At 28.2% G+C, this 16,476-nt stretch overlaps 1 protein-coding gene across 1 annotated transcript; it reads right to left on the bottom strand.

Annotated features, from left to right (window-relative positions):
- Nucleotides 1-5,410: 5,410 nt before the first annotated feature.
- On the bottom strand, nt 5,411-7,008 carry LOC112733716 (uncharacterized). Its single transcript, XM_025782760.3, has 3 exons — nt 6,752-7,008; nt 6,538-6,667; nt 5,411-6,357 (listed from the first exon to the last, which is right to left on the bottom strand). Exons 1-3 carry the CDS (start codon nt 6,882-6,884, stop codon nt 5,667-5,669), a joined length of 954 nt encoding a protein of 317 aa, XP_025638545.1. The 5' UTR covers nt 6,885-7,008; the 3' UTR covers nt 5,411-5,666.
- Nucleotides 7,009-16,476: the final 9,468 nt, after the last annotated feature.

Below are 16,476 nucleotides of genomic sequence, written 5' to 3' on the forward strand. Positions count from 1 at the left end.
GAATGATGCGCATAGTAATGGGGTACCATCTATATATGATTCACTGTCACATCTTGTAGGGTATCATGTCCATTTTTTGTTATAGTGGATAAATGATTATACTTCTTCCAAGCATAGCCCTTATAGGTGAATTAGAACGTCAATCCGCCAAGAAATGATGCCCAATCCCACAACTTTATTAATTAGTTCTTAATTGTTACAATAATAATTCAGTGGAATATAATATACGTAAGAAATATTTATATTGTTATTTATCATCAAATGGTTAAATTTTCATATTCAAATAATTAACCGGTCTAAAACAAATTAAAGGGCAAAAAAACTGACGGTTTGTATCTTTTTAAGCAAGGCGAAATGATTTTAGATTTTACCGAAAGACTGAATCAAAGTTTGCATGATAACATTGTTTGAATTTTGAATCATAGTTTTGGTCTTCGCAGACAAGATTCTAAGGAAGAATCGCTGAACTCCATTCCTATGGAACAAGTTGACAAATGTAAACAGAAAAGAGTGATAGAAGAATTATGGACATAACGCGGAACGCGGCATTATAAATCATTTGATATGAAGAAATGAAATGAAACTTCACTTGTGTCGTTCTGAGAAGACAAGTATGCCAAAAAGAGTGTGTGAATACCATAACTTTGAAAGATTTTTGTGTAATTAATTTATTGAACTCCACTATGTAAATAAAGGTCATTTTCTTTGTGTAACGAGCTAGCCACAATTATCTCTTAACATTATATTGCCTAACACAAAAAACAAAACCAATTCATACGCGTTTTGAAGCTCCTTTGCGGATTAATTGAAGTGCTTGCATGCTATATATCTAGCTGTGATGATGAAACTTATTGCTAGAAATGAAGAATGAAGCGGCTTCAATCGATGGAGCAAAAACTTATATTTTGTTGATTAATAAATAATCCACTCAGATCATCAATACACACCTGCCGCCAATTCAATTGCTAATAAAGGGATCAAATCCACACAACATTCGTAGCCTTCGCTTTTCCATAAAGACTTTTAAATCTTTAATTTATTACTGTTATTTTGTACTACATATTGATATTTAACTTTTTCAACATCTATTAATTAAATTAACAAGATAAGAACAAGAATATTACTTTTCAATTTCAGAACAATGGGATCGATGCTGTAATAATTAATATTATTTAAGAATTTAACTTGTATTTGATGTTATTTGAAATAAAATATTTTATTATACTATACAAATATCTAATCTTATTATTATATTTTTATGTCATTAAAAACAGTTTATTATTTAATTGAAAACTCATATATATCTAAAGAAGACATACAAAACACAAATATATTTGATTAGCAAGTCATATAGTTTTCATTTTTTATTTATAGCGTGGAAGTTAAATAATAGTAATAGTTTTGTGTAGGTTTATTTTCATTAGATAATTAATCAAATATTAATTTGTCTAAGTCTCAAAAACGTGGAGATGAAAGGGAAAAGGTTTGACTAATTTAAGAGCGATGTACATACATTGACTTGGTGTATGTACGGACAATGCCCTCATAATGTATGTGCATACATGGAATCTTTCTCTCCCACTTAGATCTTATGATCCCTTTCATATTGTTTTGTCCTTCATTGTTTTCAGCAGAGCCTTAATCATCTCAAGTAGTTAAGTTCATATCTGCTTCCTCAAGTCAAATGTACAGGTTACATTTATTTTATTTGGTTAGGTTGTTTCTTGATTATCACATTTTTCAATCCAACTTATTCACAATCCAATTTTTCATGCCGAATCTTGCAAATTAAAAGTTTACTAAAAAATAGAGGTCCAAATAAAATATCCTTATTTCAGAATTTGGAGACAACTTTTGGCTTAATATCTATTTATTTTTCTTCAAATTAAAGACACTTATCTTAAATAATAAAATCTCTCAAAACATTTATCATTCATAATCTACTGTGCTGTTATTATTGTATTTAGTAAAATATTTAAGTATCATATATAAAAATTAAAATTAAAATAATAAATTTTGTTCATCATCTAATATTGTTCTAAAAAAATAACTTTGGCTTGCAGCACAAGTATATGCTTGCTGTCATCATACAAACTTAGACAAGCATATACATTCATATATTAAGTAGAGGTAATATATACAGCAGCTAAAAGGACCATTTACCAAATGTTTGTCTATATATGTATTTAATTACCACTTAATATAATTACTACCATAATATATGTACACAGACCATAATGTGTTTTAATTAGTGAAAAGTATATATAAAGTAATAAAAAAAATCAGAAGTATATATTATAATTAGGTAGAAAGTGACTATATATATATATTCAAATAAAAATATATTTATATAAAAATATAACTAAAATTGTGATAGTTTGATAAGTTTAATTAAATTATTTAATCTAATATATATTTATATTTTAATTATTATTTTTGTATAAAGATATTTTCAAGTAATGTGAGTACAGAAGACTTACACTTAGTAGTATAGCAAAATTACTAGAGAAAGTAAATAAACAAATAAAAAATGGAATTGAGTACATTAATAATAGTGATATATATATATACTTAGATAACACATGATGTATAGTATAATTTTATACAATAATATTACTTGTACACTAAAATCAATCACTAAAATTAATTATTAATATATTTGTATATATATAGTTTAATTTATTTTTAATTTATATTTATATTTATATTCTAATATATATTTTATATTGGTGGCTGATTTTAGTGACTGATTTTAATATATATCTAGTCGAATCTTATGTATATATGGACCCTTTCAATGTTACTCGTAATTTACGGTTTTAACTTTTAAGATAAGGCACCCTTTCTACTCATTCCCAAGCTAAGAAATTATATCAAGTATTCATCGCGAATTCTCAAATTTAATTTGAAATTATCATAAATAATGAACTTATAATTTTGTTAAAAATAAGCTTTAGAATTCAAGTGCAATCTTGTTAAAGTTATCATGGATATTGTGTAGCAACCCTGTTTGTTAAGGACTTTCTTTTCTTTTTCCTTTTGGAAAATGACTTTCTTGTTGTATTATCTACTTCTACTCTGTTTTCTAATTGATCTTTCATTTCTTCCTTTTTTGATGATCAAAATAATTTTGGCTGTGCTATGTGAAAAAAGTAACTCCTAACCATAAATCTTATATAAATAAAGATTAAAATAAATCCCGTAACATAATTTAAAAAAAAAAAGTTTAAAGGATCAACACTTTTTGGCTACTCGAAAAAAATAAGTTTTGTAAAAATTAATAAATTTCTCCAGCCAAAAATGTTTCAAATAGGAGAGAAATAAAGTAGCGCACTCCCATTTTTAATTCTGATCGATTTGATAAACCGCATATCAATGTGGATTTTCACGTGAATTTCTATTCATGATAACAAATTTTTGGTTATTGATCATCTTTAGTCATATGTCTTAGCTTGTCTCACTTTCTTAATCAATATATATTTACATTAAAAAAAAAGCATGTAAATTTTACATAAGAAAGTCATTCTCTTGAGGTTTGTTATCACAATAATGCATTATTATTTATTCTGATACTAATATAAAAGCTGCATCAAGTTTGTTAATTATATGGAAGAGAACATTATAAATGTATTTGACTATATCAATTTTAATTAGAGTTTATTAATGCAATGAGCAAAACAAATTATACCAGAATTAAAATATAGATTTTGTAGGTCATAGAAATAAGATGCTTTATTGTGATGCTGTTTGAGGCTAGCCGCACTTTGATGAACCCTTTGTTTGCTTTTTTGCTGCTGGAAAATATTTATAATAACGATAACACTAGGCGTCCAAAATTTTTTAAATCAAACATTTAACTAAGTCGTAACGTATTTTATTCAACGCCGTTATTATCATGGTCGTCATTTTTTTTGTTCTTTTTTAACGCCGTTATCTTCTTTTTTTATTTAATTTTTTTTATCATCCATCATTATTATTATCATTATTATTGTCATCTTCTTCATCTTTTTTTTAATATGTATTAAAAAACTTAGAACATATAAATTTTGATTCACAGTACATAAAACTTTTTATATACATCACAAAAAAATTTAAAAAATTACATGTCTAAAATATTAATACTTAACTAACAAAATACGAACAATAATATTAATATTAAACCGTTGGTATGTAAAATTAGGGGTAGTAGCGAAGACAATTTTATGTGAATTAGATTTTGTTGTAGTGAAAGCACAAAAAATTTAATACACATAACAGAAATTTTAATGTACAACAATTTTTTAAAAAACTACATATTCAAAATATTAACATCTAACCAATAAAATATATATAACAGAAAAATTTTAGTGTACAATACAAATATTTTTTATGCACATCATAAAAAATTTTTATATACAGTACAAAGATTTTTAAAATACCACATAACTATAATATTGATTTACCCAACCAATAAATTATTGATAACAAAAATTTGTGTATTATGCACAAAAATTTTTATATTATGAATAAAAATTGTTATGCTATATCTATGGGATGTCAATAAAAAAAATTTGTGTACTGAAAAAATATAAAAAAAATAATAATAATATATGTGCACATTTATTTTGTTAGATTTATACTAACTTAATTAATTTTAGATATAAAAGTGTATAGCATCAACGTTATAAAAAATTGTACAACTACGCATTAGTTTAATTTCACAAAGATAATTGATCGCCGGCCACGAGGAGATTGTATTATAAGATAAGAATAATAAATTCTACATATCATATAATTAATAAGTAGCTTCCCGAGCATATATTTGATTAATTTTCAAATATATGCGATTTGGATAAATCGGTTAAGAGGTTATTGAATGGCATCTAGTGCGCAGATTTCCGATGCTTGCTTCAAAATCCAATAAATATACACTGACGTCTACTTTTTGGATGACTTCCATTTAAATAACTTCATTATTTACTTTTATCAAAATTTTAGGTATTGGAATTTGGAACTATCTCATTTTTTCTTTTTCCTTTGTTTTCTTACCCACTTAATTAATTAATTTTGAGCTGTTTAAGTCCTGGATTAGAAATATCTCAAATGATTAAATTGGTAATCTTTCATTATTGCTAACATAGTGAAACACGAGTGTAATTTAGTAGCAACAAGAGTTAAATAGCATTTAATATATGAAGTATGGAATGAAAACATATATTTATTGAACTTGCTATGTAAGAAACAATATGGAATTCTAATTACAAAGGTTAATACTAGGTCGACAAAAATAACAGCTAGAATTTGTCTTATTTACCATTAATTAATTATCATAACAATTAATAAATACCAAATAAGACAAGTTATGATTGATTTTTTTTTGTTACTAAATATTTCGTGTGCAGGTACAAAATTTCAAGTGTGACAAAAGAGATAGAGAAAATAAAAAATATGCCTTGAACATAAGAAGCAACAAACCAACAAGTTTCCACTATCATATACAGATTTTCTTTTCCCCTTCTTTTTGGGGAAAAAGAAAGTGGATAATATATATTGTATATACTAATTACTAAACAAACTATTTGGGGTTCGGTTTCACTGTTTATTCTTTGTAACAACTTACAAGCACATACGTAAGCTGTGATCAAGTGAAATAAATAGAAAAAGAAGAGGAGGATGGGAAATTGCAATCAAAACAAGCCATAAGCCCAAGATTCTGATGAATCCATGATCATTCTTGGGTACTGATTCAGTGAAGCATCAAAAGGTTGCTGCTGCTGTTTTCTGTCACTGTCATAATAATCATCATTAAGAAGCATATCCAAACTGCTAATGAAGTCATCATCATCCCATAAGGCCATGCTGCTATAGTTGTTGTTGTTATTGTCATTGGACCACTCAGAATCTGAGAGAAGAAGGTCTTCAAGGAACTTGGATGATGGATTATTTGAATAAGAATCAGAAGAAGAAGAAGAAGAAGATGATGAAGAAGAAGAAGTGGTTGTTGCTATTGATGAAGTAGAAGCATCACCAGCACATGGAGCAAGGATCTCATCAGGTTCTAAAATTGGAACTTCATCTGTACAGAAACCATTCATCATTATTGTGTCCATGGATTCAAACAGTGGGGTCATGAATTGATCCTCTGCCTCAGGCTTCTCTGCCTCCTTAATTTCAGGTTCATGATGATCTTGTTCTTGCTCTTGAAGTGGTGGTTGTTCTGGTTTGATTTGATTTTGGTGAGTGGTATTATTAGAGAGTGGCTTGTGTGTGACAGGATCAATTCCTAATTTCTTGAGCTTTTTCTTGATGTGGGTGTTCCAATGATTCTTGATCTCATTATCAGTTCTTCCAGGCAGATGTGAAGCAATCTTAGACCACCTACCAAACAAAAATACTATTTATTATTGAAAAGGAATAATGGCTTTAAAGCCACTTGAAAGTTACAGCTTATCATAAAAATTTTGCTTTCTTTATTATTAATCATTAACGTATGCAGTCAACTTTAAAGAAGTGCAATCATAAACAAAGACTTGGTCTATTGGAGATAGAAAGAAGCACCTGTTGCCTAATTGAGCATGGAGGTCAATGACCATTTTCTCCTCATATTCTGATAGAAGGCCTCTTTTCAAGTCTGGCCTGAGGTAATTTGTCCACCGAAGCCTACAACTTTTACCACACCTTAACAAGCCTGCATCAAAATCATTTTCCAATTTCATTCATATCCAAATTCCTACATTAATATTAAATGTGGTGGACATGATAAGAAGGGAACCTGCAAGTTTAGGGACAGCTCTCCAGCAACATTGGCCATTTGTGAGGATGAAGTTGATCAGCTTCTTGTCTTCCTCTGCAGTCCATGGCCCCTTCTTCAACCCAACTTTATCACAGCATGGTTGCCTTCCCATTATGAGAATATGCACATAAACAAGGGAAGCTTTGAGATAGAGCAGCACCACCTACTTATTTATATATACACAAATACAATAGAATTGAATTGCTCTAAAGTCCAAAAGTCATCAAGCCCCCACTATCTCAATTTGCATTTTTGATTTAAGAGATATAAATAATAAAAGACAGGTGTTGGTTAGAGAAGGTGACACGGGCCACACGTGCTAGGTCATGGTCAGAAAGCGCCAACTCATCAACCTACTTTGCTTCGGTTTCAAGCGTGAGATAGAGATAATACTCCATTCCACTATCTATCTCAATTCCTGCAAACAGTAAACACCATTCTCAATTTGTGTATGTAACCCTCCAATTACTTCATATTTTCCGACCAATTGGAATCTCACCCCCACCAACACCTCTTACAATTCACTACACTCTTCTTCTTTGCCTTGTTAAACATTCATTCATTTCATTCAATCTCTTCATTATTATTTCAGCCCCTATAAACTAATTCTCATTTATTTCAACTCTAACTATTGACTTCTTTAACACTTTTTATTTGAAAATATTATTTGTGTTCACACTAAAGCCTTTAATGAATAAAGTATTTACTAAAATATAATTAATCCTTTTAAGCAACAAGGTTAATCAACCAGCATGCACTTTAATTATTAGCAAAAATATATATATATATCACACCGAAAATCAATTAAGAACTCGGGATGTATATCAAATAAGAGCCAATTTTATTTTTTTTAAGTAGAATTTTCTAGACATTTACAATTGTTTAAGGAAAATATTAATAAAAAGAAAGGAGTCACGAGGAGTGTTAGGGTCAGCAATTTTTATGATTTATAACCATTAAATAGCCATCAATAATATTTTTAATGATGTGAGATTTTATCGAACGATGTAGGATTATTTATTTTTCTTTTACTGGATACATAGTGGATAAAATTTAATAAAGTTGCTGGCTCCTTAGATTTTTTCAAGTAGTAATTATATGAAGCCATGATTGAGATTAAAAGATGATGTGATTTATTATTTGAACGTAACCAGTTTGAATTCCTTTAGTAGTTAGCTAGACTCATGAAGGTATAAATTAAAGAACAATGTGAATTATCAATTGTCTAAATAATTCTATTCAGCAATAAATAAGTACAAAAAGATAAAAAAACTAAAGCAAAAGTGGGGGAAAAAAGGGTCAGCTTTTCTTTTTCATTCCTTTGTTCTTAGTCAAATCCTATAATTTGTGTATTGTGGCCTGTGGGTGATCGATGCAATGTGAGTAATGATGAAAATTGTAGCTACACATCAATTACATGCATCATATAAAACTAACGGATCATTGGTGCACGTTCTTAAAAAAAATCATAATATCTATACTTAAAAATAATTAATTCCTTAATTAAATGCTCATAAAATCAATATTTTACTTCATTCTAAATATTATAAATGCGCAATGTTTGCAGAAAAATAAAAAGCAAGAATAACTTGTTAGAAAATGTAGTGTGTTGTTTTACCTTAAAAGCAAATATACGAAGACTCTAGCTTTTAAGACGTAAAGAAATAAGTTTTAAGGTTGTTTCCATTTATTTACCATGACTCTACATATACCTTTCAAGTACGCTCTCTTGTATTTACTTCTTGTAACCAAAGTCATCAGGGTTGCGTCATTCTCGTTGCGACAACAATATAATAAACTAATGACCGATAATGTATAATTAATTAGTGAATTCACCCACGATAAAAAAATTGCCTATCTATTATCTTCAATAGTCTAATATAATAAATTTAACGTGCATAATACATATTATAAAATTCAACCTAGGAATATGTCTCATCCATCTATCCCATAGAGTAGAGGAAGAAGTTTAGATATTTCAAAAATATTCAATCTTTTAGTGTGTTGATGTTAATTATAAAAAATATATATAATATATAATAATTAAAATTTACGATTAAAATTATTAAAATATTAATATTTTTGATACATTTAAAATTTTTTTTATAGTATAAGGTTATTTGAACTCAAAATTAAATTAAATCTCTTGTATGAGTTTAGTTTGCAAATTTATTTTTTATCTTTTGTAAAAAAATAAAAATAATAATTCAAAATAAAATTTTATAATTTTTAATAAAATAAAAAATATCCAAACCAAAGGCAATCTTACCTTTTTCTCTTACTATCTTGTCAATATATATATATATTGAACCCAAATCTGAGGTCCCAAAAAAAAAAAAAAAAACCTGAGCTTTACCCTAGCTAGCGTGACTATATATATAAGAAATTAACAAGTTGGGCGATATGGTGGCTATGGAGAATCTGCGCTTCTTTTGGAAAATCCAACTCTCTCTCTCTGAATCTCGATCTCTATATATAGCCAGCTCAAGTAAGTTTGCAACATGGAGTAGTTGATCCACCAGGATTTAATTAGCCATGATACATATTTAATCTTGAATAGGGAGATTGTGTTCCCCTAATTTAATCTTGATTATGGTGTCATGATTCAATAATTATTCCTACTAGCAACTTGATCCATCTTCCTTTCTGCATGCATGGAGCTTGATCAGATCGAGTACTCATAAGGATCGAAAAACTGACAAAGAAGGGGGCTTAAAAACGACGATTTCTCTTCTCTTCAATTTAGGGTTTTAAAAATTAAGGGACGGATTGGACTACGTTTTTCATGGATTTTAATTTTAAAAATTTTCTCCACTCTTTCCTATTTAAATAATTATCCATTCTTCTCTAATTAGTTATATATATGTGATTATCATGATTGGTTGTTGTATTAGTATGTTCATATCTCCCATTTCAGCCATGTAGCAAAATAGTTTAGGGTTTTTTTTATCAATCTTTTTCCTTTGCTTTAATTGTTTCTCCATATTAATTTTTCGAGTTATTATTATTATTATTATTTCCTTGTTGGATTTCGTAGGTTAGTTAGCATTATTACTTACATGTTTTTACTTTCTTATGTTATTAAGATAGAGTCTTCCTACTTATCTAAATAAATTCTCTATTTTTGTGAGTGATGCATAGAGCAGAGAAGTATATTTATGTATGTATATAATGCTGCGGTGTATGTTTTTGATGGCAAATCTTAGAAGTGCCGTCTAATATGTTGTACTTAGGTTCAAATTTTAGCTGAGACCAAATAGTAGATGAGAATTTTTAAATCGAAAATGTTTAGCAACCAAAGAAAATAAGCCAAAAACAGTCATAACTTGTCTTATTTAACATTCATTAATTATTGTGATAATTAATTAATGCTAAATAAAGTAAGTTGTGGCTGTTTTTTTTGTCACCTAGCATTACCCATTTTAAATGTTGTGCATGTGAGCGTGTAGTGTATATAAGTTTGTGATGTTGTAGTGTCTAAAATTAGAGACTTCTAGTTCATCTAAATAAATAAATAAAAAGAACACAATAAGTGAAGTGCATCGTACTATTGTTAGTGGCCGGTATTATTGTTGCATATACTACTACTTACACCACCAAGATCAAATGAAACAATTTGTTGCTTTGATTTAATACATCTGTGGTGAACTTTCGATATTTATAATTAAGGATTCTTCGTTAAACTTTAAGGCAGCTTGTTACATGCTTGCAATTGCAAGAGGAAATATATGTTTAATATTCTCAGGTTGATTCTTTGGTTTCGATGTAGGAACATATGGTTTCAAACTCCTGTTTCATAAAGGAAAATAAATGTAAATAATCACCAAAAGATAAATATTTAACTTATTAAAATAGTTTCACAATTTAAATCTTAAAGCATTGAAAACCAATAATAACTATGGTCCACGGTGGTGTTAAATATACACTCTAGGGCAATATATAAGTATTGACTTAAAAAAAAAAAGACACAAAAAACGAAGATTACTATAAGATACATATAAAATTTAAGTATAAAAAGAATGTTTTAGGCTATCGTGTTTGTTTAGTGATATTCTTTTACTACCACGCCGCTATGATTATATATCAAGTTATATTTTTTGGTGACTATATATCAAGTTATATAAGTAATGATAAATCAGATTAGGAATTGATTCATAGATAGTATGAATATTTAAATGATTATATATTTCATAATAATAATTCCATTGTAAATATTAAAATGAAGATTTTTAAGTATATTTTGATCCATTAAATGATACATGGTCATTATATCTACATTAAATTAAACTGTTAGCTAGCATTGTATAAGTTGCAAGAAATATGAATAAGGCGTCAATTTTTTAAGGCACCGATTGAATTATGTATGCTTTAAGCCTATCATTTCATTCCAATGTGTTGTATATATATTAGTTTTAATAATAATATTTGAAAAATAGTAACAAATTAATCTAAACAGTTTAAAATTATTTTAGCGTTAAAATAATTGTGTATATTTAAATATAATAAATATATAATTATAAATAATATGTTTATTGAATTATAGAGGTTATATTATATAAAATAATTTTAAATATTGTATATGTGTGCGATGTTTTACGAAAAGTTGATATTGTTAAAAGAAAATTATATGGTACAGATCTAAATCTGTACAGATTTAAAGATTTGCTTACTTAAACCACATTTTCTAAAGCCACACTTTTCACTTAAAACCGTAGCTCTTCACAAAGAAAAGTGTCACCTAATGGAAAAAAGTAAATTAGAAGATTTAAGAGAAGAAATAATTAAGTTATCAAAATTAATAGATCAAAAATTAATGATTTTAACTAATGTTAACTGTAATGACACCGAATTCTTAAAATCAATACAAAATAATTTTTCTCAAAATCTTTATTTTACTATAAGCTTTATTGAAGGACTTCAAAAACCTGAAAAAACTTATTTTTCACACGGAATTTCTAAGAAATGTTATCATGGAAATGATTCCCCACATCTTTATCATACTTTTAACCCACAATTAAATTCTATAGTAGATATGCTTGAAAAAATACTAGTATCCATAAAATTTCAAAGAAATAAGGAAAAAGAAAATCCAAAAGAAGAAAAATTTAAAAATATAATCAACATAACAGATTTAAAAGTAAAACCACCACTAAAATTATGAATATTGAAGAAAAATTAGAAGAAGTTACAATGCTTTTTAAACAATTAAAAATGGCTCAAGAAAATAATATTATGGAACAGGGATTTCAGATAGAAGAAGAAATAGTAAATTCTGAAAATATAGAAAATGAAGAACACATCCTAGATTATTCAAGTGACGAAGAACCAGCAATTCCAATACAAGTAAAAAATGAAGCTGGAACATCTAAGGATAATCAATCTCAATTTAAATGGGAAACAGGTTTTGATAATTATGCTTTTAAAAAAGGGTTTATAAATAAAGATTCAAAATATACAAAAATATCATCAAAATACGTTCCTAAAATCCAGGAAATGGAAGGAGAAAGAATGCTCGATTTAGACTGTAAAACGAATGAAAAAGAAATTTTCGAAAACTGGTTGAATTCCTTCTTATTAGAAGCCTTTACTAATCCAAAACTTAATGAATTATCTGGAAGAGACATTTGGAATTACATAGGGTTTCATACTAAATGAGCTATAAGAGATTATATGACATCAATAGAAAACCAAATAATAGAAGAATTAGCAACAAAAATAACAGCTTATGATAAGATATTATATATAATGATGATTCTATATAAAGAATTTTTTGGAAAAAATATTATAAACAAGAAGTCTATAATAAAGAATATCAAGAAGCAAAAAACCATTTAGCTAACATTCACATATATGATCTATGTAATGTGGAGTCTTATATATGTGAATATAGAATACATTATTATAAATTAAAAGAAGAAGATAAAAATCATTATCTTAGTATGTATATAACAAAACTTCCATATCCTGCTAATGAATTTATTATGGGAAGATTTATAAGAGAAATAAATAGAGGAACAATTGAAAATAATTTTGGTGGAGCAACCTCTGCAATAAGAGAGGAAATAAAAGAACGTTGTATGCAAGAAGCAACTCAAAAAAGATTTGCAAATATAATTAGAATTTGCTGTCAGGATAATGAAGAGATACCTCAAAAATATGGTCTTAATAAAAATTTTCAAAGAAAAAGAAAATATCAATTTAGAAAAAGAAAATACTATCCAAACTGGAGAAAAAAGAGGTATTTTAGAAAAAGAAATAACAATAAAAATAAGAGACAAAAAAGTGATTATTGCCCAAATAAAAAAGAAAATTGTAAGTGTTGGTATTGTCAAGAAGAAGGACACTATGCAAATGAATGTCCGAAAAAGAAGGATAAAAAGGATCTTACTAAACAAATAGAAATTGCTAAGTCTTGTTTTATGGAACCTTTAGAAGAATCTGATGATAACTTAGACTATATTTTTGAATATGTCTCGGAAACAGACTCAGAGACTGAGTAATAATGCTACATTTATTACTATAAAAATAACAGAAAAATATATAAATGCTTTCATAGATTCTGGAGCAACACAATGCTTTGCTAGTTCAAATATAAAACTTGATTGGAAAAAATTAAAGAAACCATTAAGAGTTAGAATAGCTGACAAATCAATACATAAAATTAACCAAAAAGCAGAGATGGTTGAAATTTTTATTCAAAATTATAGGTTCATTGTTCCATCTATATACATGTTAGATTCTGGAATGGATTTTATCATAGGAAATAACTTTTTAAAGCTATATCATCCATTCATTCAAGAACTAACATATATAGTTTTAAAAGCTCCACACGATTCTTCAATAAATCAAAAATCAAAACGTATAAAAATACCGACTACTACTATAGATAAGATCTTAAAATTTAAAATATTTTCTATATTAGAGACATATTATTTAAATTTATACTTTCAAATAAATATCCCAAAAAATAATCTTGAAATAAAGATAGAAGAACTTTTGGATGAAATTTGTGCTGAAAATCCTTTAGATATTAAAAATACAAATAACGAATTAGTAAGCATTAAATTAAAAGATCCGACAAAAGAGATAAATGTTCCAAATAAAATCCCTTATTCCGCAAGAGATAGAGAAGAGTTTTCATTAGAATGTAGAGATCTTTTGGAAAAAGGAATTATAAGATTAAGTAAAAGTCCTCATGCGGCTCCAGCCTTTTATGTCGAAAACAATAATGAAATTAAAAGGGGAAAACGAAGAATGGTTATTAACTATAAGAAGATGAATGAAGCAACTATTGGTGATGCTCATAAACTTCCAAGAAAAGATTCTATTTTAGAAAAAATCAAAGGAGCAACTTGGTTTTCATCTCTTGATGCAAAATCAGGATATTGGCAACTTCGTTTAGACGAAGAAACAAAGAAATTAACTGCTTTTACTTGTCCAACAAAAGAATCAACAAGTATGTTGCTCTATGAATGGAATGTATTGCCATTCGGATTAAAACAAGCTCCAGGTATTTATCAAAGATTTATGGAAGAAAATCTAAAAGAGTTAAATGAATTTGTTTTAGTGTACATTGATGATATACTAATTTTTACAAAACAGGATAGAGAAGATCATCTTCAAAAATTATTAATAGTTTTAGAAAGATGTAAAGAAAAAGGATTAGTTCTTAGCAAAAAGAAAGCAAGATTAACAAAACAAGAAATAGAGTTTCTTGGATTAATTCTATCCACTCAAGGAAAGCTAAAACTTCAGCCAAATGTCCTAGAAAAGGTAAATTTATTTCCAAATAAAATAGAAGATAGAAAACAATTACAAAGATTTTTAGGGTGTATAAATTATATTTCTGATCAAGGATTCTTAAAGAATATAACAGAATACACTAAAAACTTATTTCCAAAAATAAGTACTAAAAAGAATGGAAATGGGATGAAAAAGATAGTATGCAAATTCAAAAGATTAAAGAATTATGTGAAAAACTTCCAGAACTTTATATTCCAGAAGAAAATGACTATTTAATAGTAGAAACAGATGCTTCAGACATAACCTGGTCAGGATGTCTAAAAGCTAAGAAAGCTATAAAAAGTTTGGAGCAAGGAAAAGAATCACTAGATTCTAAAAATTCCCCAAAGGAATTACTTTGCAGGTATATTTCAGGGACTTTTACTCCAACAGAACAGAGATATACCACTCATGAAAAGGAAACTCTAGCAGCAATTAAATCTCTTAAGAAATGGAAAATTGATTTACTACCCAGAGAATTTACATTAAGGACAGATTCAAGCTACCTAACAGGTTTCATACGATATAATTTAAAAGTTGATTATAATCATGGACGATTGGTAAGATGGCAATTATTTTTGTTACAATATCCAATAAAAATTGAATATATTAAGGGTGACAAAAATGTTATTGCAGATACATTAACAAGAGAATGGAGTTCGTCTACAACGCATTAGATCAAGAAATTCAGAAATACGAACAAGAACTCGAAAAATGCAAGCATTGTCAGCAAATAAGGACACAGATCCAATCCCTCAAGAAGGGCATCGAAGCAATGAAATCAACACAACAACCAAAACCATCAGAGCTCAGCCAGCTAAGCGTGGTGGACAAATCAGGTGAAGAAAAAATTCCAGAAAATAAAACAATTGCTGAAATTATCAAAAAATCTACCCAAGATAAAAAATATTATGTAATTTATAATGGCCCCATGAAAGGAGTATATGATGCCTGGGAAAAAGCAGCACCATTTACACATCAATCAAGGATAATTCATAAAGGAGGGTTTTTAACACTGGAAGAAGCAAAGGAATCTTTCAGGGAATATGAAGCTCTTCATCCAGAGCAAACCCTAAAAAGAGCAGATAAAGCTCCAATTCAAACCCAGAGAACAGGGATAATAAGAAACATTCCTACAAGGGCTGAAATCAAAGAAAAGAAAAGGGTCTGTAGATCAAATCTCAGAGAAACCCTTAATATAGTCCTGAACTGGACTGAAGAAAAAAGAGCAATTTTGGGATATTATCCTATTGCCAAAGAACAGCTAACAAAGCTGGTTATATTTCCAGATGCATCCCCATCGGACACCTATCAGTTTTTCCAGTATGGATTAATTGATACAATTTTAATTTTTAATGATCTAAAAATTATTAGTGAGTTTCCTGCAGGATTCGTTGATGCAGTGAAGAGATTTAAAAATATGATTGACAACGTAAATCCAAGGGATATATCCCTAAAATTTACGAACAGTCAACCTATTTTTAATGAAGAAGAAGAATGCTTGGTTCCAGCACACCAAGTAATATTCATGTCCGTCTTCCCAGGAAATTTTCAACCAATTGATCAAGTTCAAGATTTAACAATCTACAGTCATGAAGGAAGGCTAGCCAGCACACTAGCAAGGGTCTTCGAAAGAACTCAAAAGATAACAAGGGAATCTCACACAAGAATTAATTATAAAAGCAGAAATACTTTGCTTGTGTCTAGTAAAAGGAATGAAATTGAAGAAAGAGAGATGAGACTCTTAGTAGAATTTGAATCAGCATTCTACAACTTATCTGGACTCTTAGAAAAGCTCCCTGAAGGGATAAAGAGGAATCTCTGCTATCTGATAAAAGACAGAGAAGACCACAAGTGCCAGCTATGCGTTTCAGAGTTATCTGAAGAAAGCAATAATAAAACGGAATCAACCCACATGATAA

Source organism: Arachis hypogaea, chromosome 13, assembly GCF_003086295.3.
Source record: "Arachis hypogaea cultivar Tifrunner chromosome 13, arahy.Tifrunner.gnm2.J5K5, whole genome shotgun sequence".
NCBI lineage: Eukaryota > Viridiplantae > Streptophyta > Magnoliopsida > Fabales > Fabaceae > Arachis > Arachis hypogaea.